General features: G+C 34.7%; 1 protein-coding gene across 3 annotated transcripts; it reads right to left on the reverse strand.

The window, feature by feature from the left end:
• Positions 1-27699, reverse strand: LOC131167915 (OVARIAN TUMOR DOMAIN-containing deubiquitinating enzyme 12-like). 3 transcript variants are annotated; one of them, XM_058126983.1, is made up of 11 exons: positions 27575-27699; positions 25361-25786; positions 25096-25271; positions 21587-21660; positions 9079-9133; positions 3487-3561; positions 3298-3371; positions 3154-3202; positions 1939-2023; positions 888-944; positions 1-640 (listed from the first exon to the last, which is right to left on the reverse strand). In XM_058126983.1, the coding sequence occupies exons 2-11, from the start codon at positions 25683-25685 to the stop codon at positions 582-584; spliced, it is 1029 nt and encodes a 342-aa protein (XP_057982966.1). In that variant the 5' UTR covers positions 25686-25786; positions 27575-27699; the 3' UTR covers positions 1-581. The 3 variants fall into 3 exon arrangements, with proteins under 3 accessions (XP_057982966.1, XP_057982968.1, XP_057982967.1); XM_058126985.1 differs by lacking the exon at positions 888-944 and having other exon boundaries at positions 27575-27695; XM_058126984.1 differs by lacking the exons at positions 1-640; positions 888-944 and adding an exon at positions 1678-1825 and having other exon boundaries at positions 27575-27691.

A 27699-nucleotide genomic window follows, 5' to 3' on the forward strand; every position in this document is an offset into this window, starting at 1 on the left:
TAAATACAAGTAATGACTAATTGCTTTATTTATGTGATGATTTTGACAAACGACCTATACATCATTCCTTGTTACCTCATCTATCAAAATTACAATAAAAACCTTTAAAATTCACAGCACAACTCTATAAGCGATAAAGAGAAATAATAAAGCTTAAATTACAATAAAATTACCCCCACGAGTTATTTTTACCACCATTCAAATGAAATCGTCTATGCAAATTTTCACTAGGTATTTTTTTTATTTTATTCATAGAGACCATTATGTCTCATCAGAAGTGCGGCACAAGGTTGCCATTGATTCGTCGTTGCATGGTGCAAATCTCCTTGAAGCATGCATGATGGGACTCGATGCGACCAACGTCCTCGTCCTCAAACTTAACCGGTTCCTTGTTTTTTCCCCTGCAAAACTGCTGCATGTTCATGGAGCATCCGAACCAGAGGAATTTTTAGAACCTTCATACAACTCGACGATCTACCAAACACAGACGGCATAAATATGAGAATGAAAGTTCGTTCATGGTTCGAATGACAGCTGAGGCCGCATTGGGAAGTGACTGCCATGCCCAGCAGTCTTTATAGCTATTTATTTCCAAAAATCCACCATCTTTTCTTCTTCTTCAACTCACTTGGAAGTCTATCTGCATCAAAACCAGAAAACCAAAATGTGCATTAATTAAACAGGGACAGTTCACACCAAGCACACAGTTCCTCAAATTGAAGGCTTCAGATATTACAAGGGCAGGAACCTAGTTTGAGACTCCTTTAATGTGGGATGGGTTTCTATTGAGTACTTTTGGGTGAGAGAGGAAATAACAGGTTATCCAGCAGTTCCTGTGCTGTAAGTCTAAAACTCAACTCTGCACCGAACAAGAACAGGGGAATTACCTCCTTGAGGATAAATCGAGTTGTAGTGCACTTCTGCCCAAAAGCTCAAGTAAATGACTGCATAGGACACAAAACTCTTCATAATGCTTATCTAATGACTTGCAAAAATAATGTTAAATTGAAACCAATAGTTTTATATTTTTTACTATTTCTACCATAAAACAGAACACTATTGAGGCCTTTGGTATGAAGAATACCAACAAGTAATTGTTGCCTCTCTCCATTTCTTTTCATGTTCCTTAACGTTATCCTATTATAAAATGCATACAATGAGTTCTCTTCCCTACAATGATTAATGATCCATGCTCTTCCATTTTAAATTTTTGGAGGAACTCAATTTGAGCACTTTAGTTGTGCATAGGGAGGATAATATTGGGGAACCACACAAGTAATGCATGAACATGGCGTCCAATGAAGTGTGCGCTTCTTTTATCCCAGAAAGGAAGATCAGAAAAAAAATCATAATCAACATAGTACCAGTTGTGCTAAAAGATCTGATCCTTAGTAATTGCATAATAATTTTTAACTAGCCTGGCATGTTCACAAACTTTGCTTTCCCAAATTAAAATTTGAACCACATGGAAGCATAAGTGTTTTACTTATCAATTGAACTGGGCCTTGAGCCCAGTGGTTCGTCTCCTGGCTCCCCATTGAGGAGAACAGGGTTAGGTCCTCTACGGAAGGTTTTTTCCCCAGTTTTAGAGGGGGGATTTGGTTGAAATATAAAAGGGAAAGGAGGGGGGTGGGGTGTAATCTGCTGTGGAGTATACCACAGCCTTAAAAAAAAAGTGCTTTACTTATCAATCGGCATTAAACATTACTACTTTATCATACTTGTAGAGATCAAAACAGATATTTGAAACAAATCAGAAAATGCAAACTTGGGGTGTAATCTGCTGTGGAGGTCCCTATGGGGGCCCTGGGTAGGATAGCACAGCCTTAAAAAAAAAAAAAAAGGTGCTTTACTTATCAATCAGCATTAAACATTACTACTCAGAGATCAAAACTGATATTTGAAACAAATCAGAAAATGCAAACTTTGAAAAGTTACCTCGTTTTGACTTCTGATCATAAGGAAGGATCTCGATGCAAAAGGTATCCTTAAAGGAAGTTATTACAACAATCTTCACACCATACTGGAACATGAGTGACATGAATGAGTGATGGGAAACTGCATATCTTATACAGACCAACCAACAATTCTCTTAAGGTGATTAACGTGCCAATGGAGCTCTACTGAAAGCTGTTGGCTCGTTTCTCTATTATTTAATATGCTCAAACAAAGTCTTCTCTGGAATAATTAAATGGATTTTTACAATTATAGTTACAGGGACACACCAAAGATAGCATCTGATTCATAAACAATTTTCTTCATTTGTTTAATGAAGACTAATACTATGGATGCTACACTTCCTAAGAAACAAATAAAAAAAACTTCATCTTCCTACTTTATTCTTAGTAAAACATACGGAAATGAAAACTGGATGATGTTCAAAGAAATATAAGGGGCCGTTTGGTATCATTATAAAAAATATGGAAAAACTATAAATGAAAACTAAAAACCAAAAACAGAAATTAAAAATCTGAAACCAGCAAACTTGTTTAGTTAATATTGTAAAGCTAAAAAAAATTAAAAAATTAATTAAAAAATGCTCACTTTTGTCTTTAAATCAAATAATATTTATAAAAACGCGATTCAAATAATATAATTGCAAATAATAAAAATATAGAAAATACTACAATAAAAATAAAAATTACTATAGTTGTTTTACTCGATTGTTATTATATTTTCAAAACTCACTTTACAGTAATAACTTTAATGTACATGACAATTTTAAAATAGTAAAAATATTTTGTAACTGACTTTTATTAGTTTTATTTTTATTTTTTAAATTTATGCATATTTATAATTATTTTTAAATTCATATGAGCATTTTATTTTTATTTTAATTGAAAGTGTGTGGGGAATGAATGATTTAATCTAAAAAAGCTAATTCTAGATATAAAAATTTCTGCGAGTAGGTTGTCAAAACAACTGAAAACCATAAAATTTGGTTTTTAGTTTTTTTCGCAAGCAACTGAAAACCAACAACAGAAACAAAAAACTGACAATATAAACAAATGCGTTTTTACAATTTATTTTTCACAGAAACAAAAACAGAAAACAGGAAACAACAAAGATACCAAATAAGCCCTAAGAAAATGAAAATTGGATGATGTTAAAAGAAATATAAGAAAATGAGGATTGTATAGTTCAGTATCATACCGAATCTGCAGCTGCCTGCAATGTAACATGATCACCCCACTCACCGCTCCTAGTTTGTCCACATTAAAATATACATTAAACATCTACATCTTTTAATGAATAAAGAATTAATAATAGAAACAAGGAAAATGATTAGGTCAATACTTGGATATCCTCTTCAGATAGTCACCATATGCCATGGGAACATACCCTTCGTAAATTTCTGGATGAGACTTAAGCTGATGGCATTAAACAATTGAAACGAAGAATATGTCATATTCCAAAATATGTTATTTTACCACAGCACTTAAAAATTCATTAAATAAATATTAGTTGTTAAATGGGAGAACAAACCTGTTTTACAATTTGTCTCCTCACAAATTTGTGGTGCTCAGGGGTACGATAGAATTGATCTGACATAGCACGGAACTAAAGAAAAAGGACTAATGAGTAAACCATAACTGTAATGTAAAATACTAACAAATTAACAGGGGAAAAAATCTTTAAGCAGAGCTTTCTGATGACATAGGATAAAAATTGTTAGTGCTCCCATTGGAATGGAGCATTCAGGAATTAGCTCTTGGCATCTTGCACTCCAACAACAAAAGAATGCACAGCTACAACAAGAATTCTAGAAATGCACAGAATATCTGATGCCACTCTGATATAAATTCTGTGAGGCACCTTCTTGAATCTTTCTGCAAGATACAGTTCAGGCATAAGCCTCAAATGCATTAAAGTTGTGTTTGGATAGTGTATATTTAAATATGATTGTAATATGTCAAATGATGGGTTTTCCAAATCTGTTAATATGAAATTCCTTAATTGCAAATTCTTTGTTTGTATAATCATTCTAAGAATTCAAAAAATTTTCTCCTCTCCAAGCATAGCAGCGAAGGCAGCTGCAACATTCTGCTTTGGGCTGTTTAGATTACGAAAGGGAGATGACGTGCAAGGCCGATTGCTCTTCTGGAAGTAATCCATGTATAAATTATGTGGCTTCATGACATGATTTCTGATTGATCTGAATCTGAGAGCTGATGAATGCCTGCCACCTATGCCTTTGATGATGGCAATTGGTAGTGACCTGTTCATTTGAATCATGCATAGTATTCCATCTGAGGGAGTCAATATATAGTTAACTTTCCCATCTCAATGAAATCTGATTTGCTTCTTCAGTGTTTACTACCTGAAAAAGCAGTGATATCTTCTAAACTCATTATGTCTACTCTGACAAAGAATTTACTAAAGTCTATGAAGCTTTATTGAACTTTATCTTGGTTTCTGCGCAAGCAGTGTGAAAGTGGATAATGGTGCCAGAACTGCTTGACAGAAATTGGAGGTAGAAAACAGTTGACATAGTAGCCAATAATACTAGGCAGAGAGGACTTAGCCAGTTACAGGTGTCATTTGTCTCAAATCCCTCAGAATTCTCCTTAGAGGTTACCCAAGAAAAAGTTTAGACTATTTCATTTAACACAACAAATAGTTTTGAGAATAGGATATAGAATTTTTCTTTGCTAAATGTTTACCTTCATCATCGTTTATGTAGTCTTGCATATGCAACTACTCTTGTCCCATCAATATTGTTAACCTGTTACACAGTAGATTCCTCACCTGGATCATCACAGAGACCATGTAGACTGTAGAGAAGATATAAATTATATACCTCTAAAGTCCAGCTGCATACAACTAGAGGCAGTTGAAAATAATACTGCTAAAGGTGTGTAGCAGCATGGAAGTTTTTGTCAGCTTCTGGTGCAGTGATTGAAGGAAATAAGAAAAGTGTGGCCCACATGGTCACAGGTAAGAAAATCCGCTTAAAGGTGGTTATCTAAAGTAACTTTCCGTTTTAGTAAGGTTTTTAGTAGAAGATAATTTCTTATTAAAGACAGAATACAGTTTCTGAAATACAGTGTGTTTCTAAAACCTATATTGGAAAGAATGGAAAGGGTATTATTGTAGTGTTGCCTAATTGGCCTATTCATGGGGCTTAGGGTCTACAAATCCCCCCTTCAAATTATGTGCTGCCCCATTGTTTGTCATGCTTAAGGCAAAAGTTGAAGAGTATAATAAGTCCCTATTGGAAATCACATGCAATAGGTTCAAGGGAAAAGAGGCCATGAACAGAAAGAATACAGGAATGCTTCTATATTTTGGCTCCATTTAGTTGGATGAAATTTATTTTCCATGGAAAATACTTTCCTCGTAAAAATATGTTCAGCATACACAAAAAAAAAAAAAAAACCTTCTGTATTGGTTGGTTGACATTTCAAAAATTATTCAAAATATTCCATATGCTTTAAATACATAGGGGGTGGGGATGAAATTCAACAACTCATGACTATAGATACTGTCATGGTCTTAAATTTCCACGAAATTGTCGAAATTTCCGATTTCTGTCATCCTCGAAATCTAAATGGTTGTTGATTTCCGTCTTGCATAATTTCCATTGAAGTCTCAACAAATCATCCAAAATTTATCGAAATCTCGAAATTTTAACAAAACTTGTCGAAATTTGAACTATGTAATGAAATTTCCTCAGAATTCAAATGAGGGATTTAGGAGTAAAATGAAATTTCTCTTTCAATTTATTTTTATCAAAACAAATGATTATTGCAAGTTCTTTTGAAATTATATGACAAAATAAACTTACAACAACATTTTATTTAACCATTCATTTCTAAATTATCATTATTTGTATAATAAATAAAATTTAAATAATTTATGAATTTCATTTGTATTAAATGATTCACTAAATATGTTTAATGTACATTATCTTTCAAATATGTTTGACGCACATATTATATTACAACTTCACCACCTTATACACAGCATAGATGTATTTACTTGTAATATATTAGTCCTAAAACTTACATTATTATGTCTATTAATCATTTCTAAAGCCTCATAAAAGAATTCCATGTTCTACTATTGGTTACCATTATTTTTTCAAATTGAAATCGAAATTGACATCCAAATCGAAATTTCCGTACTTTTGGAGCTTCGAAATTTGAGTCAAAATCCAAATTTAAGACCTTGGATACTGTACCCAAAAAAAATCTAATGCAGATAAAATTTTCATCCAAATATTTCAACACATATTTATTATGCAGAAAAACATAACATGAAAAATTTTATACTATAATATTTTTCATTTTAATGTAAATTTTGATCCAAATGCTTAAAATCAGATTTAGGAAAGAGAAGGACCTATTTTTATCTTTTGTTAAACAATTGGAACCATAGAAATTACGACAGAAAATGTCTCTCTTACTGTGAAAGGAATTTTTTTCCTATCATATAGAATAAAATCATTTGCTACAAGAAATAGTTGAGTCAACAAACAGATGGAAAATATTTTTAGGATGGGAACCATTTTCAGGAAAAAATACTTCTTCCCAACCAAACAGAACCTCAAGGCAATGTGTAATTCAGATCCACTATTATAAAGGCAAAATTGATTCTAAACTATTAGTGAAATTTTGAACAGTGGGGCTTTCAACTTCGCATGATAGATTTTGAAATTGTTAATTTAGCCGTCAATCTATAAATTGGGCAAACCAATATCTGTCCTATGCGGGAAGGCTTCAGCTCATCAAATCAGTGTTGCTTAGCATACAAAGCTACTTGGGTTCTTCCATGTGCATGTGGCTATGTCTGCTGCTGTTATTAAACTTTTGGAACAAAAATGTAAATCCTTCTTGTGGTAGAGGTCTGACTCTAGGCACTATGGATGTGAAATCAATTGGACAGATATTTGTAAACCTTTATCAAAAGAAGGGCTCGCTTGAGAAGTATAAAGGAGCTTGGGGATATTTTTTTGCCATTTGGCTTCTTCGGCTCATCTGTTCTAATGCTGTTATCTTATAGGTGAAATGGATCTATATCAACAGTGTTAAAATAGAACTGTTTGGGCTATTAAACCCCCTCCTAAGGGTACAGCCACCTGGAAGAGAATCCTATAAGCTAGAGACCTTATCTTTTATTACCTTTAGGAAGACTGTAGCTAATGGTTGCTCCTTATTCCTGTTCCATGATAACTGGCACCCTTTTGATTTTCTGGTGAATAAATTTGGTTGAAATACCAGTAGAGAGTACTCTCTTCCTCTTGAAGCCACAATGTCTAGCATCATTCATAATGGTTCATGGATTTGGCCTAGAAGAACCTCTGCTATTATTGCTGCAGTCAGTCATTAAAATTTGTTCCTAATCCTAATATTCATGGCCACGCAGGAACGTCAAAGCTGCACACAGCATGTCAGCGCATGGCCACGCAGGAATGTCAACGTGGGTAGCAGCTTGAGCACCTCCCCCCCTTAAGAGAATGGCCCAACGATAACACATCCGAATCTCAACAATGCCCACACCATGCCCATGCAAGGTCACACGCATTTAGTGTCACCGTGCACTATGCCCAACGATGACAATCCGAATGTCAACACTGCACACAGCATGTCAACACATGTCACCGCATGACCACACAGAAATGTCAGCGCTGCGCACAGCTACTTCAGTCTTGATTCTGCTTGGCATTTGATTAGAACCAGAAATCCCATTGTTAATGGGAGTTCTGTTGTATAATTCAAAGATTACATTCCTAGGTTTTCTTTTGTTACATGGTTGGCATCTTGGAACAGATCTAGTACTTTTGATAGAATTTCCTATTGGGGTGGATTCTCCTGAAGTTGTTGGTTCTGTTACCACTAACCACCATGGGGAAAGCAGGAAGCACTTATTCTTTGAGTTTAGCTTGGCTGGGGATATTTACAGGAAAGCTGCAACTGTTTTGAAGATTGCTAATGTCAACTGTACTTGTGATGATGAAACTGCTAGACTTTCTCAAATGGGTAACTCCTGTGCTGCTGGGTTATGTAAGCTCAGCTAGTCTTCAAGCATTTTTCACTTACAGTGAGCTAGAAACTCCCTTTTATTTTATTTATTTATTTATTTATTTTTAATCATTCTCCAGTCAATCCTGATGGTATTTTTGCATATAATTGTGGCTGATGTCAGAAAAGTAGAGTAGATGGGGTTAGGAAGTTTGCTAACATCCTTTGGTTTTGTTGCCTTTTTGTATGTATACTTGTTCTCTTGTTCCTTCTAACTTGCTTCTATGAAAAAAAAATTAGCCTTCAAGCAGGAAAAAATGTAAATGCAGGAATTAAGAAACCAAGTTGTGATTAGGCCCAGTAGGGTTATGGTGAACATTTGATTAATTCAGTTAATTAGGTCAATTTTCAAACAAACTGAATCAACCAAAAATATATGCTTTTTTAAAGAGGCTAAAGTATAAAACCAGCATAACCAAAACTAAATGTAAAAGTTCAGTTCAGTCAAATATTAATCTCGACTCTTAACTACTAATAATATTAAATTAAGTAAAAATAATTTAAAAAATTAACATTCATCTAATTCAATTATGCATTTTTAAGGAAAATCATTTTTTTTTATATTTAAATGAACGAAATCAAATCTGAAATTAACAAAGAAGTGTCAGTTCAGTTAGTTAAATTCTTCAACCAACAAGGGTCCGTTCAGTTGTTAATTCAGTTCTGATAGCATACTATATACCCCTAATATGATGAAGCTACTTAGATCATCGTGCTTAATTGAAGTGTTCAAACATATAAAAAGAAAAATGTTGGATTTAAAGCAATATAACAAGGTCAATATTTGATCAGCAATCAACAAATGGACCAAGCACTGATGGAAAGCATTCAAAGCAAAAAATGTAGACTAAACATTTGGAGATTAGTTAAATTTTATTCAAGATCCAAGTCATTGTAGTACCACAAGTTCAGTAACCGGAAAATGTAGCTAAAGACTCTAGAATCCAAACCAACAATATTAAATGTAAAAAAAATGCAACAGATGCTCCTAAAAACCCTACAACATAACAAAAACCATAACACAATAAAGCAAACATGAGGAATAGGGTAGCACCTGACAGTTACCATCCCCTTGAACCTTGAGCTCAACCAATCCATATGACTGCAATCTAAATAATAACAAAGTTAAAGCATTTCTGAGAAACAGATGGAACTTCTTAATAATATAATAATAATTAATAATAATAATAATAATAATAACAAGAAAGATAACAAGAACAACAATGACGGCGACGACAACAACAACAACAACAAGAATAATAATAATGATGATGATGATGATGATGATGAAAGGAAGTTTAGAATAAAGGCAGGAAAAGTTGTTCGTTGCTCTCGGTGCAGGTTAGCTTGTATGAGCTAACATGCACCATTTCTTGATCTTTGAAGATTATTGTTAAAATTGTTTTTATGATCTAAATTTGTGAATGTTATAATCTGAATACGGTTAAAACTAATCTTCTTCCAAAAATGTCTTCTCTGTATTTCCATTATTGTGGATTCAAACTTGATGGGACTTAAAGCTGCAACTGAAGTAGATTTGGAATTTCTGAAGAATAAAGTGAATTCTGATGTAATCAAACTACTGCATGGAAAGATTTGTTAAAGACCAAAACTAAAAGAGAACCTGAGCTTCAGTTCTTTAATCCTTCGAATGTTGATGGTAAAATCCTTGTGGATCCTCCTCTCGAAATATTTGAGATTGGTTTGGAGTAATGGAGTAGATAGCTAATCCGTCATTTCCTTGGAAAGCTTCCTCCCTTGACCTATATTAGAACAATTATTGGAAAAATTTGGAAAAAGATAGAAAGATGTCGAGATCTTTTCTCTTTCTGCTGTCTCGATACCTATTTTGACCCAGGGTTTTATTACTTAGAATAATGAGCTTGAGAGAGCCTAAGAAACTCTATTTTTAATTAGGGGCTCTTTAAGGGCCTCATGCATGTTTAAGGGGTTAATTTGGGGCCTCCTTTTGATTTAAAAAGGTTCCTTGTGGTCTTTAGGAGCCCAACTGGGCCACAAGGGGTCCAATTTAAATTTAAGACGGCTTCTTGTAGTTTTAAGGAGCCCAATTGGGCCACAAGGGGCTCAAGAGCTAACTACAAGAAGCCCTAGGGTATTACTTGGAGTGCAAGCTTGCCTCCAAGGATACTCTTGCCTCCTTTTATTTTTAAGGAAAACCTAGCTCCCTTTCCCTTTCCTTTAAATAGGAGGGAGGAGAGCAAGGAGAGAGCACAATTGGGAAGAGAAGGAGAGAGCACAATTTAGAGGAGAGGAGGAGAATTTAGAAGAGAGAATTGAGAGAAAGAAGAAGAGGAGACAGAGAAGGTTTTCAAGAAGAAGAAGAAGAAGAGGAGGAAAGAGAGAGGGGTACAGCCACTCAAGATAAGTTGGAGAGAAAGAGTAAGAAGGAAGCAAGAGAGAGGGCAGCACACCAAGAAAGAGACATTCTCTTCACAAAGGTAGTCTTTTTTTTCCCTTCTTTGAAAAATATTTTTTTGTTGTTTAAATCTTATTTCTTGATCATTAAAGCTTGTGGTTTGATTTCTAGGCCTCATTATGTATATGTTTGGGGGTTTTTGGAACTTGAATGAAGCATAAGGGGGCTGCATAGCACCGAAGTTTTTGGCCACCCCCAAGGAAAGGAGGCTTCGGGTGCTGCCTTTGGCATCTTTGGGGTTGTGTAGCAGCAGTTAGGAGACTGCAGGTGCTGCCATAGGTATATTTGGGTCATGTAGCAGTGGCTGAGGGTTTTAAAGTTCGGGTTTGTGGCTGTTTTGGAGGATGCAAGAAGCGGCACACAGCAGCAGCAGCAAGCATAGCAGCACAGCAGTCCTTTGGGCTGCCTTGGGCTGCAAGGAGGGCTTAGGGTCTATTTTTGGGGCCTCTCTAGGAGGTGTCAAGGTGCTGCAAACGGCAGCAGCAGTAGGAGCAGCTGGCGGCTAGGGTTAGAGAGGTTGAAGACACAGCAGATGGTAACTTTCAGAGGCTAACTTGGTGGCTGTGAGGTGTTTAAGGTTAGGTTTATTTTTTTTTATCTAAACCATGCATCCTTGATCTTTATTTGGGTTAAATCAGATTGCTTTTTGGCTTGAATGGTTACAGGGTTGCTTTGGGGCTGCCTTGGTGGCTGCAGGGGTGATTAGGGTTAGATTCATTTTTTCTCTTCACTTGATTAAAATCGTGCATGGCTGTGATATCCTTGGTCTTTAATTGATTAAATTAAATTGCCTTTTTTGGTTTGAATGAATGCATGAAAGACATAAATTTTCTAGCTTGATCATGATTGTTCCATGCTCAAGTTGTTTTGATAAGCTTTGTATGCAAGTTATTCTTTCATGATTCGTTGAATGGGTGAATGGTAGGAAGAGTGATTGTAACTTTTGTAACTAATATGAGGGTTTACATAAATGCCATGAATATCTATTGTTTCATACTTGGTGAGAAGTATCTTCTTAAAGGATGAATGCAATTGGTCTTGTTGATGTGAGCCTATAACCAACATTGAAGGCGTGTTAAAATAATGAGTTTAATTTTGTTCTTGCATTGGCATTAATCTCTAGTGCTTATTGTTAATCTTAGGGTTTGAAGATCACTTTAGAAGTAGGTTGTCAAGTTTGCTTTAGTGCTAACTTGTTTGTGTCGGTCTCCAAATTTGTTCTAAGGCTTCAACTTGGTTGATGATGGGATGGTTAGGGGAGTTTCACTGTATGGTACTCTCCCCTTTCTTAACCCTAGACATAGGGCGAGTGCTCTCCATTAAACTCGTATAGGCGAACGAAGTTGACATTTGCACCATAGGATTGAAGCTAGGAATAAAATTTGGAGTCTCCTCTCCCCAAAGGAAAATGCCCTTTTTAAAGATCTTTCCAATTTAACAACTTTCCAAACTTCCTTTCTTGTCCAAATTGAAACTTTCATTTTCCAAAATTTTCAAATCCTTTCCTTTTAATGGCTAAAGATGAATTTAGTAGTCCTTTCCAAAACTTCTCTTTTGAAAAAAATTGAAACTTTACTTTTCCAAAATTTTCAAATCCGTTCCTTTCAGAGGCCAATGGTGAATTTAGTAGTTTCTTTCAAAAGCTTCACTTTCTGACAAAAATTGAAACTTTCTTTTTTTCAAGATTTCAAATTCTTCTCTTTAATGGTCTATGATGAATTTAGCAATTTTTAAAACCTTCTCTTTTTGACAAAATTGAAACTTTCCTTGCTCAAATTTTCAAATTTTTCCATAATAATGATTGTCTTAATCAAAGATACTCTATCCAATCAAAACCATGGAGATGTCCTAGATTCCCAAGCCTTCAATAAAAGAGTTGACTAAAGCCTCATGTTAAAACCCTGATTTTCAATTAGGGATTTTTTCAAATTCCTTATCAAGGATTGACTCTCCCTTTGCAATAAAAACCCTGATTTTCAAACCCTCATCAAAGGATGACCCTATTTTACATAAAAACCATAACTGTAATCCAGGAGCTTTCAAGCTCTCAGCAAGGGTTGGCCCTATTTTTGCATCAAAGCCCTGATAATTAATTAGGATTTGAGACTCTTTTGTCTAAACCATGATCCCAAAGGAATGAGTCATCCTCAAATATAAGGAAATCAATCAAAACTCTTTTGTTATCTTCTCTTTTTCAAAATTTAGGGTATTTTGAAGCCAATTCTCAAACAAGAGTATGTCAGGGCTTTTAGCCCTATTTGTTTGGACTCTTGGACAATGATTCTTCACTGGATGATCAAAAGTGGAATTTCCTTCCTTTCTTCCTATTCCTTATTATTTCTTAATTAGGACACACACACACACATAGCGGTAATCGTTCTTCGAACGGGTGTTGTAGGGTGCTGGTTGGCCAATTTCCCTTATAATGGTTGATCTACCACCTTCCCTACACACAAATGTACTCCTGAACCCGTTTTCTTTGGACCATAGACCTTTTTATGATTTTTTTCCTTTTTTTTTTCACTATAAAAAAAATAATGTGGCGACTCTGCATTTTCTATCTTTCATATTTTCTCGAGTCTATTCCACCCAATATAACTATCTTGTTTGGGGATTGCCAGGCATGTAAATTTTCCATTTGTTGGCGCACACCAGACCTGAATCTGGTGTCAACATGTTGGTTCATATATCTTTCATTTCGAGAAAGATTTCGGATTTTGGAAAATGGGCCTTCATTCATAGGAAACCATTCAATTTTCTTCTCTGAATGGAAGATACTTGGAGACCAGATACATGTGCCAAGTGTTCTATGATTGGTCGTAATGAAAAAGTTTGTAAATCTGCAAGAATCTGGTTTTTTAAAGGATACAGGATACTGGCAGTGATGTTAGGTAACTCCGGGTCAGGGGGGAAGAAAAAACAGACCACATCCCTCTTTCAAATGCTTTTACGACTCTTGAAGATGTTCAAATTCAAAAACCTATGGTTGAAGAGGATACAAAAAAGAATGTAGAGAATGCCAACAAAATTGTGAGTGATTCTGTTCCAATAGAATCTGTCACAGGTAAAAAGAAGAACAAGTTGTTTGAAGACTATCCCTTTTGGGGTGATTTTCTCACTTGGCATTCAAAAGGAAAATAGTTTTGTTAATAATGGGAAAAATGGAAGTATGGGTAAGGTAAAGAAGAAGGGTAGACCTTCTAAAATGCTAGCTCAGCTAGAGGAAAACATTAATCCTTCCCTCAAATGAGTTCTAAGGTTGCTTGCTGGAATATAAGGGGTTTAGATTCTCCTTATAAAATAAATGAAGTCAGGAAGTTTATGGCTGAAGACAAGCTGCAAGTGATTGGGATTTTTGAATCATCGTAGGTTTGCTACTGTTTCAAAGAAATCAAATAAGAGCTGGATTTTTTTCACAATTATCACGAAGTAAAGAAGTTAAGAAGCATTGGAAATATATTTCTCTTCTAACAATTTTGATCATATTGATGGTGGGATTATTATGTTATATGGTTGTATTCTGGGCCGCAAAGGATGGATCTTTGGCATTCTCTTCAAGATTTTTCTCAGTCTGTTATTGATATTCCTTGGATATTTATGGGGGACTTCAACACTATCAAAAATGTGGAGGAAAGTAGTATAGATCTATCAGCTAGCAGCATTAACAATATGAAAGAGTTCAGAATTTTATGTTTAATGCTGGTTTGGAGGATTTCCTTGATATTGGTCCTCTTTTTACTTGGTCCAATAGAAGGGAATTGGTTTTATTGCAAAGAAACTTCGACAGAGTCCTATTTTCTAATAAAGCCGGTGAAGGTTTCCAGAATGCTCAGATTGAACTCTTATCTCCTGGAATTTCAGATCACTCTCCTGCTATGGTTAATCTGCTTTTTTGTTAAGTTCTCTGTCATTAAAGCTCCTTCCAGATTTCTAAACTGTTGGACAAGACATGATAAATTTCTGTCAGTGGTTGCACAGGCCTGGAATATCATAGTAAATGGTTCCCCTATGTACTCTCTCACTCAGAAACTCAAGAAGCTGAAAGAAAAATTTAGAATCTTCCACAAAATGCACTCTAATAGAATTCATAGCAGACTAAATGCTGTAAGGGAGGATATACACATAGCCCAAAAGGGTTTACTTTCTTGAAACATTAACCCTGAAGTAGCTAATAGTAAACTGAATGATTTTATTAGCCTTCAAAATGCTGATGAAGACATCCTCAAACAGAGAGCCTGAGAAATTTGGATAAAGCTGTGAGATAGAAACAGCAAGTTGACAAAAGAACAATGTCTCAAATAAGGTACTTGATTTCTTCTGATGGAAAAAGATTAGATTCAAATTCTGATATTGTATCTGAAATTCTAATTTTTCTACAAGAATCTATTCAGGAAAACTAATGATAATGTCTAGAAATACACTTGGGATTATCTCAAGGATATTATAAATTTTTCTTGGAACTCTGATCAAAAGGAAATGTTTGGTTAGCCTACCTCAGCTAAGGAAATCAAAGATATTTTCTTTTCATTCTCTGATGACAAATGTCCTGACCCAGATGGATTCAGTGCTAAATTCTTTAAAACCTGTTGGCCTATTATTGGTAAAGAAGTCAGTTCTGCAGCCACTTTTTTTTTTCAATATATTTTTTCAAGATAGTATGTTAAAGCAAGTCCATGCCATATTTCTTACATTAGTTCCAAAGATCAAAAGTCCTATTCAAGCTAGCATTTCACGCCTATAGCTTGTTGTAATCTTCTTTACAAGGGTATTACTAAAATTCTACCTAACAGATTGAAGAATTGTATTGGAGATTTTGTGAGCTCTAATCAAGCTGCTTTCATTAAGGGCAGATCTATTCATGAAATTTTCCTAAAGTCCTATTCAAGCTAGCCACGCCTATATCTTGTTGTAATCTTCTTTACAAGGGTATTACTAAAATTCTACCTAACAGATTGAAAAATTGTATTGGAGATTTTGTGATTTCTAATCAAGCTGCTTTCGTTAAGGGCAGATCTATTCATGAAAATTGCCTTTTAGCACATGAGTTGTTAAACAAATATCATCTGAATAACAAGCCTGGAGAATTGCTTTGAAAGTGGATTTGATGAAGGCTTTTGACTCTGTCCATTGGGAGGCTATTATCAAACTGTTGAAGTGTATGGATACTCCTAGTATCTTTCTTGATTGGGTGAAGAAATGCATAACAACTCCTTGCTTCTCGGGTCTCATTAATGGCAGACCAGAAGGCTTCTTTAAAGGGAAGAAGCGAATCAGACAAGGGGACGCCATTTCCCCATATTTTTTGTTATGATGATGGAAATATTATCTGAATTGCTGAAGTTGAAATATTATCTAAATTGCTGAAGTTTTCTGCTGAGAAAGGTCAATTATCTTTCCATCCAAGGTGTAGGAGCCTAAATCTTATCAACCTATGTTTTTCAAATGACTTGTTGGTCCTGTCTAGTGGAGACAAGAATTCTTCTGTCTACATTCATCATATCCTTCAAATTTCTATAAAATTAAAGGATTGAAATGTAACCATCAAAATAGGTATTCTTTTTTATTGAGGGTTAAAGGAGAATGAAGCTCAGGATATTGCCCATATTCTTGGCTTCTCCTTTGGAAAACTGCCAGTGAGACATTTAGGTCTTCCATTATCATCCAAAAGAATCAACAGATCTGATTGTAAAGTTCTTTTAGAGATGTTTTCTGGAAGAATTAATAATTGAACTTCCAAACTTCTCTCTTATTCTGGTAGGTTACAACTCATCAAAGCTGTTTTTCCGCATATTCCGCTTTATCTGTCCTCTGCTATTATTTTGCCTATGTTTATTATTAAAGAGCTTGAGTCAAGACTCAAAGCTTTTCTATGTCAAGGCAATTACTGGAACACAAGTTCTTGCAAGGTCAAGTGGAAAGAAGTTTGTAAACCTACTGATGAAGGAGTTTAGGGTTAAAGTTACTCTTTGAATATGGGCTTTGTTGAGAATTCCACTTGTGAGCTTGTCCCACATTGAAAAATTTGAGTGGATGATGGGTGCTTATATACATGGTTGGACCCAAGACCCAATAGGCTTAAGCTTTTGGGTCAAGCTGGTATTCAACCATGTGTATCAAACCCACCCATGGGCTCCTCCGGTGCTAACAAGTGGTATCAGAGCCGATGGTTTGTAACTCGGGGCGAACAAGAGCATAAAGTCGAGACGTGAAGCTAATTCTCTTGACGTGCTAACAGTTGGAAGACCAAGTGTATGACCGAGCCCAAAAAGGATCATCTAGGCCTGGGATGGAACCAAATAGGGTCAATACGTGAGAGGTAGGATTGGTTCGGAGGCACGCGGAATGCAATCTGAGGCACATAAGATACCAGTGGTAAGGCCTACTTGAACAACTGTTGGGGAATTGGGCTTACTCCCATAAGGGAGACAATTTCCGTTCAAGGGGGAGCAGTTGAAACTCACAAGGGAGAGATAGATTGTTGAGAATTCCACTTGTGAGCTTGTTCCACATTGGAAAATTTGAGTGGATGATTGGTGTTGATATACATGGTTGGACCCAAGACCCAATAGACTTAAACTTTTGGGTCAAGTTAGTGTTCACCCATGTGTATCAAACCCATCCATGGGCTCCTCTGGTGCTAACACTGGTGACACTAATGAAGCTTGTTGCCGTATCTATTTGTCAAAGCAATTCCTTTGGGTGATCTGATTTCATGCTTATAAAATTAAAGGAAGATATTTTTGGGAAAATAAGGAATCTGCAGAAGACACTTCGTTTTGGAGGAAAATTCTCAGAATTAAATCCATGGTCTAACCTCTTATTTCTTGTAAGGTTGGGTCTGGCTCTAATATCTATCTCCTTCATGATAAGTGGCATTTGCATAGTTCACTTAGTTTGTATTATGGAACTCAGTTGCAGCATGATCTTGGTATACCAAGTGTTGATACTCTTGATAAATTCATTCAAGGAGATGATTGGAATTGACCAAGGAGAAAATCCAGCATTGATAGGGATTTAGTAAGTCATATTAATTTCAATCCAAATCATCCGTTATCTAATTCTGTAAGATGGATTCCAGCAACTTCTGGGTTTTTCTCCTTTGCTTCAGCTTATAAGCATTGAGTGAGAAATCCAGTAAGAAAGATTGGGCTCAAATTGTTTGGTTCAAAAATGCTATTCCTAGACATTCTTTCATCTTATGGTTTGCTATTCTAAATAGGCTGCCAACTCTTGATAAATTGAAAGCCTGGGGAAAACTCAGTGATGATACTTGCAGATTGTGCATGAAGGAGATAGAGACTCGTAATCATCTGTTCTTTGAATGCTCTATTCTCAACACTTCGCTCAAAAGTTGTTCCAAGTTGAAAATTCAAGGTGCTGATGTGTGCTGGGATACAAATTTGATGAATCTAAAGAGTCATGGAAATTCAAAGAAAGAGAGGTTAGCTAAGCAAGTATGGGCTACTACGTTTTTTCTCATGTTTGGTAGATTTGAAACTCATTGGTGTATGCTAATAATTCCCCCAATCTGAGTACCACTGTAATCCAAATTGAAAGTGAGGTGAAGTTAGTTATACTGAAGTAGTTTAGCTGTTGTTATTGGTTGTTTTTGTTCAGCAGTAATTTACAAACTCTTGGATTAAATTCAAGGTGATGATGCTTGCTGGGATACAAACTTGATGAATCTAAAGAGTCCTGGAAATTCAAAGAAAGAGAGGTTAAATAAGCAAGTATGGGCTACTACGTTTTTTATCATGTTTGGAAGATATGAAACTCATTGGTGAAGTGAGGCGAAGTTAGTTTTACTGAAGTAGTTATAGTTGTTGTTATTGGTTGTTTTTGTTGAGCAGTAATTTACAAACTCTTGTATTTGGTTCCCCTTTGGTTTTAATGAAGCTTACTTCTTAGTTCTTACCAAAATAATAATAATAGTTACTATTAAAGCTTGATATACATTGTTAGCCCACAACCTAGCAACTTAAGCTTTTAGGAAAAGTGAAAATCTAACACGGAATAGAGCTGGTTTCCAGGAGGTCTTGGGTTCTTGTCTCATTGCCTGCATTTTCTGTGTGATGTTTAAAAAATTTCTCCATTCCCTGTGATGGGTATTATTATCGTGTGTTTATCTCTCCATGTGCTATTGGATTACACATGCGGAGGAGTGTTAAAGCTTGATATACATTGTTGGCCACAACCTAATAGCTTAAGCTTTTAGATAAAGTGGTAATCTAACAATAATAATGCATCAAGTTCTACATTACCAATAAAAAAAATTGAAAAACATTTGAAGTTCCAGTATTATCAAAATACAGCTAAGATTCAAAATATCACAGAACATAAATGACCATGAATAAAACTCTAAATTAAACTAGTGAAACAGTTCAAGTTCCCGCAAGAAAATTGAAAAATCAACAATTAAAACTTTTGCATCCATTGGCTGTTCAATACCAGTTGGCATGACATATGCTACCAGGACTGTGGCATGAGTTAGATGCCAGAATGCTTAAGGACTGTTTGGCATGATTTTTGTTTTATGTTTTCTGTTTTCATAGTTGTACAATGAAAAAAACGGTTAACACATTTCTTTACATTTCTAGTTTTTGTTTAAGTTGTCTCCGCAAAAACTGAAAAATAGATTTTATGGCTTTTAGTTGTTGTGCCTGTTGCTAATACTTATAACATCCATAACTCACTTTTGGGGATTAAATCATTCATTGAGTACAAAATTTTTAATTAAAATAAAATTAAATGACCATGTGAGTGCAAAATAAACTAAAATCCATAAATTTTTTAGAATTTAGAAAAATAATAAAATTCATTCCAAAATTATTTTTTACCAATTTTCAGTTAGGATTGTTCTTGTATCAGTAAAATTGAGTTTAAAATATAATAGTAAAATAATTATAATTCATTTTTAATTTTATTATAATATTACTAATTTTTATTCTCTTGCATTTTAAATATTTTACTCATATTTTTTGTAATTCTTCTACGATTCAAAGACAAAAATGAAAATAACTTCAATTAGGTTTTTAATTTATTTGAGTTTTGAAAATATTAACCAGATGCTAATTTTGGGTTTTCAGTTTTTCTTTCTATGTTCCGTTTTTAGTTTTCTTCTTCATAATTTTTTTATGGTGATACCAAGTGACCCCTTTGGTGCTAAATCCGTCTACTAGGAAAAAAAGGACATGGTTTGATTATCAAATATGTAGACTTAATTTTCTTTTGGATTTTTGGATAGGAAATATGAAAAAGTTTCTGATTTGCAAACTCCACATAAAAATAAAATGAAAATAAGAAAAAAAAAAAAAAAGATAAATTTTTTTCTTATTTAATTGTTAAGGGTAACTAGATCATCCACTTGAATAAACAAGCATGCAACTCAAGAAAAAAGATTAAAAAATAAAAAAGAAAAAGCTTTGTTGGAACTTTCTATGAGCAAGGAATTTATTCCTATTACCAATTTTATCCTCAAGTATTCAACAAAAGAGAAGTCCAACACATATTCCACACACACAATGATACATGTCTGTCCAGAAAGGATACTTCAGATTTTGGAATGTTGATCATTCATGAAGCATGACTCAATGAACAAGATTGATAAATAAATGAATCACACCCAGTCAAAATCCATATATATTGATTGTGTAAAATTTTGTTTAGTATAAGCGGTCATAAGAATATCTAGTTACCTATAGGTGCGCGCAAATAATATAATGCACATAGTTAAGGTTAGGAGAGGAATAGACAATATATTTCACAATCTCTATCAGGTTCTTCTTCGCCCTCCTTTTTTGAAAAAATTCATCAGAAAGTCAAATCAAGCTCAACAGGGGGGGTAAGTAAGCTGTCAATTTCATCCATATGCAAACTAAATTCAGAATTCACATGGTCAATTAGCACAAAATCAATATTTTCAGAAACCTGCTTTTCTTGGGAATTACATATATAATTTTCTCACTAATTTATCATCATTGGGATGATGGTGGCACACTACATAACAACCTTGGAACAAAATGGATGTAGTGTGTGCTAGCTGGCATTCAGATAAAATTAGCCCACAAATTCATTATGCATAATGGCTGCTAAAATGACTGCTGATGTCAAAATGAATTTACACCACCATGAAGATTGAGGAGTCTTGATCTTACCTTTTTTGGGATATTTTTTTACCTTGTGGAAGGGGGGGGGGGGGGGGGATGTGCCGTTATGTAGAGTCCTACTTGACTACACTGTTAAGTAAATTTGCATAACTATTTTCATATAAAAAAATCTCTTATCTATCACAGTACTTAGTAAAGGGTCCTTAACAATACCATTTTCATGTTGGATGCAGAAACCTCCTGTGTATTCCTCGAACACATTTTTAACACTTTCACACATCTCCAAAATTCGAAATATATATTTTCAACTTTTAAGACTTATTTGACCTCTCTACAATGCTCTTTTTGGGCAAAAAAAATGGCTCAAAGAATATAACTTCTCTTTTGCTTTATCAATAAAAAATAAAATTATAAAACTACAATAATGGAATGCCTAAAATTGATCAAAATTTAACTTCTTTTACCATAGGATAAGCATATCAAGAATTTCTATAGGAAGAAGAGGACGATGAACAAGCATACGAATATTCGTTGGACTCTTTCACACATCTCCACTCTTCGGAATATATATTTTCAACTTTTAAGACTTATTTGACCTCTCTAAAATGCTCTTTCGGGCAAAAAAAATGGCTCATAGAACATGCCTTTTTTTTTTTTTTTTTTTAAATTTTATCAATAAAAAATAAAATTGTAATACTACAATAATGGTATGTCTAAAAGATATCAAACTTGGCTTTTATTACTATAGTAAAAGCATATCAAGAATTTCTATAGGAAGAAGAGGAAGTTAAACAAGCATATGCATATTTATTGGACTTTTTTCCCCCATGTAATGTCATATAAAAAAATTGAATCTCTATGTTTTCCAGATAAAATATATACTTATTTACTGCCATGACCCGACCATATCGTGTCCAACTTTTCTTATATATGTCCATGGGTTTGTGTCATATTGCACCTGTATCTCATGTCTTATCTCCATCATTCTAAAATGTGCATAATCCTACTAAGGATAGTACCTGTCTAACAGCCTTTGATGATCTGATGTAGCTTCATCAATTGAAGGTATTTCCCCATTGATCCTTGGCACATGCTGCAAAAACCAATGATAGTTTTAGGCAGGTCATAACACAATCAACCAGTAATTTGGAATTATCTATAGGTCATGAAAACAATGCGGTGTGATTGGATAGGTTCATCTTGCTACGCCAAAAAAGCATATTACTATCACAAGGCTTTCTCATGGATGGTCTAGGTCCAATCCAGATATCCTAGGCCCCTACATGATTGTTTATTTCACTCTAGTCAAGATATGACATTGTGGAGTATCTGACATATCCATTATACAAATATTATTAGGAGCAAGTGAGCAGCTAATGGTTGGTTTTACTCTAGTCAATACATGACATTATAGAGTATCTGACAAGTTCATTATATTATACAAATGCTATTAGGAGAAAGTGAGCAACTAATGGTTGGTTCATACAACTTTCTTACCAGGATTTTGGAATGCATCTAATCTAGCTATTTGTGTTCGTTTTTTTGTGTTGGATATTATCAATGAACAAATATACACTTGCACAGAATAGTGTCATAGTATCAATTAACATCATGCTCCTTGGCACGTTAACATTATGCATGCAATAATCATATACCATGTATTTTCAAACTAGAAAGTTAAGAAAAAAATATTCATACACAAGAGTCTAAGAACTCATTGTTTTGAGATAAAACTGTTGACTTTTTTAGTCCAATCCCTGATTTTGATAATGACAAACTGCAAGATACTTATGTGTGTATTCAGCACTTGAGCTGGCTAATATTTTAGCGCACATATAAGGAAGAGATGGAAGTCAGGAGGAACAAAAAGACCATATCATCCGGCATATTCTATGACAAATCAGAGGAGCAAAAGAAGAAGGAGAAGACATTTGTTCTATATTGTAAATTCATTTTGTTTTATATTTTGGGCCTGTAATATTATAAACTGTAATAATTGCATTGCATGCATGATGGGATGAATGAGCTCAAATGACCATAGTTTGACCGTAGGAATCCAAACCTGACCTTAGGGGACTCAACCTAAACTCAAAACCTTTTTTATTAAAATCTAAAATTCATAAAAAAAAGGTTTAAATTGGTTATGGTCGACCGACGTTGCGTTTTTAGGTTTAATTAAAAGTCTCGGTCGACCGACTAGTTTATGTGTTATAGCCCTTGGTCAACCGAACACACTCAAAGTTCGAAGTCAAAGTTTGACTTGGCTCAGTCGACCGAACCCACCATGCACAAATTGACTTGATCGACCGAACTGGTCAGAAGTCAACATTTTGACTTCCTTTAGTCGACCATTCTGAATTGAACACACCTACCTCAGTCGACCGAACCATAAAGTGTCTGACACCCAAACAACTTGGTCGACCAAATATGTACAAATTAGCCTTGGTCGACCGAACCATATGAGCGGTCAATCGAACCTAAGCCATGTTCAAGCGAACCTACAAAGGGTTCGAAATTGCCCTGAGACGTCGACCAAACCTACAGTTCAAAATTGTCTTGGTCGACTGAACTTAGTAAAGTGGTCGACTGAATGTTGGATAAGGTCGATCGAAACTCTCGGATTGGTCAAATTTTACCGCAATTAAACAGAGTTAATTTTCATTGAACATAATTAAACAATTTCCAAAATACCTTTGTTGTCCCCTACGATCATAATTTGTGGGAATCTTATATATACTCCCTCATTTGTACTAATTAGAAGGAGATTAGCATATTAATTAGCAAATTTTTCTCTGAAAATTTTATTGGGCTAAATCTTTTATACTCCCACCTTTTACAAGCATATTGCCAAAAATCTCTTTTCCATACTCATTTAATTACATATTTTTGAGAGAGATCATTTTGTTCTTCCCATTCATTTCAGAAGCTTAACTCTCTTCCATACTTGCATTTGTTGATTATTGATTTTGGATAGTAGCTTAAAATTTTTCCCATTGTATTTTACATATAAATATTTGATTGGGAAAAACTCTTCATTTGCTTAAGAACTTGCATCCCTATTGCAAGTTTCATAAGCTTACTTTGTGTTTTGATAAAAATATTTTTAGCAAGCTTAAACTCTAATATCCATTGTGCTTGATATTTGAAAAATACTATTGTAATATTTGCTTAGGGTTACAGAGACTCTTTGACTATTCATATTGTGAATATATTAACTTGGATTAAAAGTCTCGCTTACTCACACATATACATTTACAAACACATATTGTTTGTGAGTTGATATACTGACTAACCAAGATCTCACTTGAGATTAATATACCATCATACGTGAGCGTATTGAGCATACTGTTGTACATCATCTGCTTAGTTTAGAAGCACATTTACTTGTACACAAAAATTATTGATTATCTATTGTATTCCCGACAAGTTGTCAGAAGAGAGAGACTAGCCCTATGAATAGTCCTGAAATTGCTCTAACTCGGTTAGGAGAACACCTGGACTGTTTCGGACCCAGTTAAGAGAACTAGGTGCACATCCTGGTAAGGTGTTGTAAACGGTGTCGCTCTACCCGTGAAGTGAGCAATTAGTGGAATCCTCTTACTTGTAAGGTTGAGGCGGCGACGTAGGCAGTACTGGTCGAACCCCGATAACATATTTTGTGTTGGATCTCTATTTAATTTCCGTACTTTTGATTCTGCACATGTATGCTAGTACTTGAACTACTGTGAATGTTTTAATTGCTTTAAACATCTGCATACATATTTATTTGGGGAATACTGAGCTTGCTATAGTTGTTTTGATTATTTGCTCAGTTTTATATTAGTGGTATTTCTGTTTGCATAGAAAGACCCTAGGTTGTGCAATACTGTTCGTGAATTTGAACCTAACTTTGGCAGAATTTTTAAATACCCAATTCACCCCCCTCTTAGAATTACACCAATTCCAACAAAAACAACATGAGATGCTTGTAGCTCTCAAATATCATGTTTGATTCACAAGCGTCACTTTGTCAACATCTCATCCACAGGTCACCAACAAATAAGAAAGCAGCCCACACATGTTATTATATAGTTGCACTAGAATTCTAATGCAAAAAGGTGATAAATGAGGTTCAATACAGAAATAAGCCCACAGACACAACAAACACAGTTAAGGGAAGAGGAAGCAGCTTTTAACTATCATTTTCTCCTCGTATTCTAGAAAAACCCTTGACATCACAAACTATCATTTAATAACAATATCTTGGATTCGTACATAATTTGAAAAACTAATTTCAATTTTGAATTCCTAAGATATCTCCATAAGTCCAATATTTTCCAAAACCTATGCATTGATAAACTAATATCAACTTTGAATTCCTAAACATCTTTAGAATTTTACATTTTTTTTTCAAAATAATAGGAAATTTGAGGGCAGTAGAGCATGCATCCCAGGGTTTAGTTGTGTGTATATGTGTTTGTACGTGTGTGTAATGTAATACAACAACTTCCATAGATAATAATTGTAATCCAAATAAGACTTCACTTACAGGCACAGGAACGGTTTGGTTTAGTATCTTGCCTACTTCACCATCAAGTACATATTCATCACTTAATTCCATGGGATATGAATACTCCTCTCCATCATATGATGTTTCTCCTGGACTGGAACATGAACTAAAGGGCATCTCCATATCATCAGCCTCTTCCTGGACATCACCATGGCCTGTATATTTTGAAAGATATATCCTAGGTAGGTATAGTGACAGTAACTGGGAGATCAAACCAATCACGAAATAAACAAGTTCCAAGTACCAGGATGATAGTTCAACATTGAAGGACTTGGCCAATCTTGTGCAAAAATGGGTAGTTGCACAGGTTCTTCTCCTGTGGGAGAAGATGCAGATGCTTCTATAACTGCCAGTTGTGCAAAGTCTTCCTGAAGGGTATTTGCAATAATCTCATCGTTCTCTACATTAGTAGATTCTGAATTGTTATGATCTATAAAATATTGTTCATGATAGGTGTCAGCATCATGCTGCATGGTGTCATTAATACACCCAGAACTGCAAATTGGGTCAATATCAAAAAGATGACGACCCCATTGAGCAACATCTGAATCTTGCTCATATGTAATCATCTCCACAACAATATTTCCAACTAGGAAGACGTTTCCGATCACCAAACACACTAGAGCAATCCTTTGTCAGTTAGGGGAATTCCAATACAACGCTCTCAATTCTGCCACAAATAATCAATTAATTAGACTTGGTAAATCCACAAATCAAGCTCAAACTGTGCATTTTAGCGAATTTGAGGAAGAAACCATAATAGAATTCCAAAGTTGACAAAAATAAAAAGGAGCATTTTGAACAAATAAATTTAAAAGAAAACCTATATAGAAGCAAAAATGCAACAAACAGTGACAAGGCTTCCATGCTATATCAAGGGTCTAAGGCGAGCATGATACACTACTTACTATGACATTTGGAGGGAAATTTTAAACACTTTCATTTCAAAATACAAACAGAAGCAAGCCTAATAGCTTAAAAAAGAAAGAAATTCAGTAATTATTTCATGCATGACCATACAATTTTTTGGACTAATGGGGAAAAAACCATAAACTTAAAACAAAATAAGAAACAAGCAAGATAAGCCAACACCTTTAACCAATATAACCTTTTTATTATTCCAAGGATATTATGTGAGATAGGACTGCTGACAAGAATACAGTTGGCCATGGATGCTTATTGCATAAAGCTTATTGCATAAAGTTATATCTTGTGAAAATTTGTTCTGCTTTTCTTTTTCAAAGGGTGCAACGTTTGTTAAAATAGAAGATTCTGTCATCTGGAAACAGATTGCAATTTCAATTACTTTTACCACTGATTGCATTTGTTTTGACATGAAATCTTCCATTACGTTTTTGATACCAAAATCATTGCATAGGTTTTCTGCTAGCAATGAAAGGTTTAAATTGTCAAAAGACATAGCCCCGCACACTTTTTAGCTAGCTAGTATTAAAACTTTAAACTCAAAAAAACATGAAATCCAAAAGTATTGTCTTTGAGCTGAGCCCTTTGTTTTTTGTTTCTTGTTTTGTTCTGTCTTTTTTTTTTAAAAAAAAAATTAGTACCAAAAAAAAATTATTTTTCAAAAGAAGTAATTAAAATTAAGATTGAGAAAACATGATATCAGAAATTATTGTTTATGAATTAATCTCATTTCATCAATTTCAACACTTCTTCCACAACATATGAAATGCCATCATATTGATGGCAAAAAGATGGTTTTACGTACGACATTAAGCTGAAAAATGGCTTTTTCCCCATGCACCAATTACACCAGCCAAAGTGTACAGGTCACATTGGCCTGCTAAATTTTTGAAAGAGTGAAATTTGAACAAGGATGTGCGCTCATATCTCACTCAGACATCGCATGCCCTGGTGAGCATATTTAACCACAAGTATTAACACTCGAACCAAGATAGAGATTGCAGGAGTTCATGACAAGGGGGCTTTTTCATGGCCTTTCCTCTCATAAATTTGACCCAAGATTTGATAGCTTAAATCATGTGGATGGAAAAAATGGCAAGAGAATGATGTCCCACCGGTTATTCATTCCTATCAGTAATTTCTCCACTCCATTTATTCAAAACCCAAAAAAAAAAAAATCTTTTAAACCAAGCACTTCCCCACTTCATAAATCATGGTTGGAAACACTCCAAAATATAAGAACCCAAACTCAAAATTTAAAATTGAAACTGGGTACAACATCAAAAACTCATCTCCAATCAAGAGATTGAATTGCAGTTCTCCCGCTCACTAACGGGGGAAAAAATCCGACACCCGATTATTCCAAGATCAAACAGTAACATAGACTCTCAAGATATATAATTAACAGAGAATCACAAATATCAAATTCCCCAAACCCATACCAAGAACTTGAACCAAATCACTTCAGACTGGGATTCTCCAGTACCAAAAAAGATCAAGAAGCTACAGAGCAACATGAAGAACTCCAACTCACCTACGATTCAGTTGAAGGGAGATTGAGGAATCACAAGCTCAATACAGTAGCAGCGTAGCACAAGAGAAGAAAACCGTGCGGCCCGCGAAAGCAGAAGATAAGGATGGAGGTAGAAACGTGGAGGT

This window comes from Malania oleifera, chromosome 11 (assembly GCF_029873635.1).
Source record: "Malania oleifera isolate guangnan ecotype guangnan chromosome 11, ASM2987363v1, whole genome shotgun sequence".
NCBI lineage: Eukaryota > Viridiplantae > Streptophyta > Magnoliopsida > Santalales > Ximeniaceae > Malania > Malania oleifera.

Coding starts and splice junctions, on each gene's coding strand:
- LOC131167915 (XM_058126983.1), bottom strand. CDS start 25,685: ATGATTACATATGAGCAAGATTCAGATGTTGCTCAATGGGGTCGTCAT. Junction 3,562..9,078: donor AAGGGGATGGTAACTGTCAG/GTGCTACCCTAT, acceptor CTTTTTCTTTAG/TTCCGTGCTATGTCAGATCA. Junction 3,372..3,486: donor GGAGACAAATTGTAAAACAG/GTTTGTTCTCCC, acceptor TAATGCCATCAG/CTTAAGTCTCATCCAGAAAT.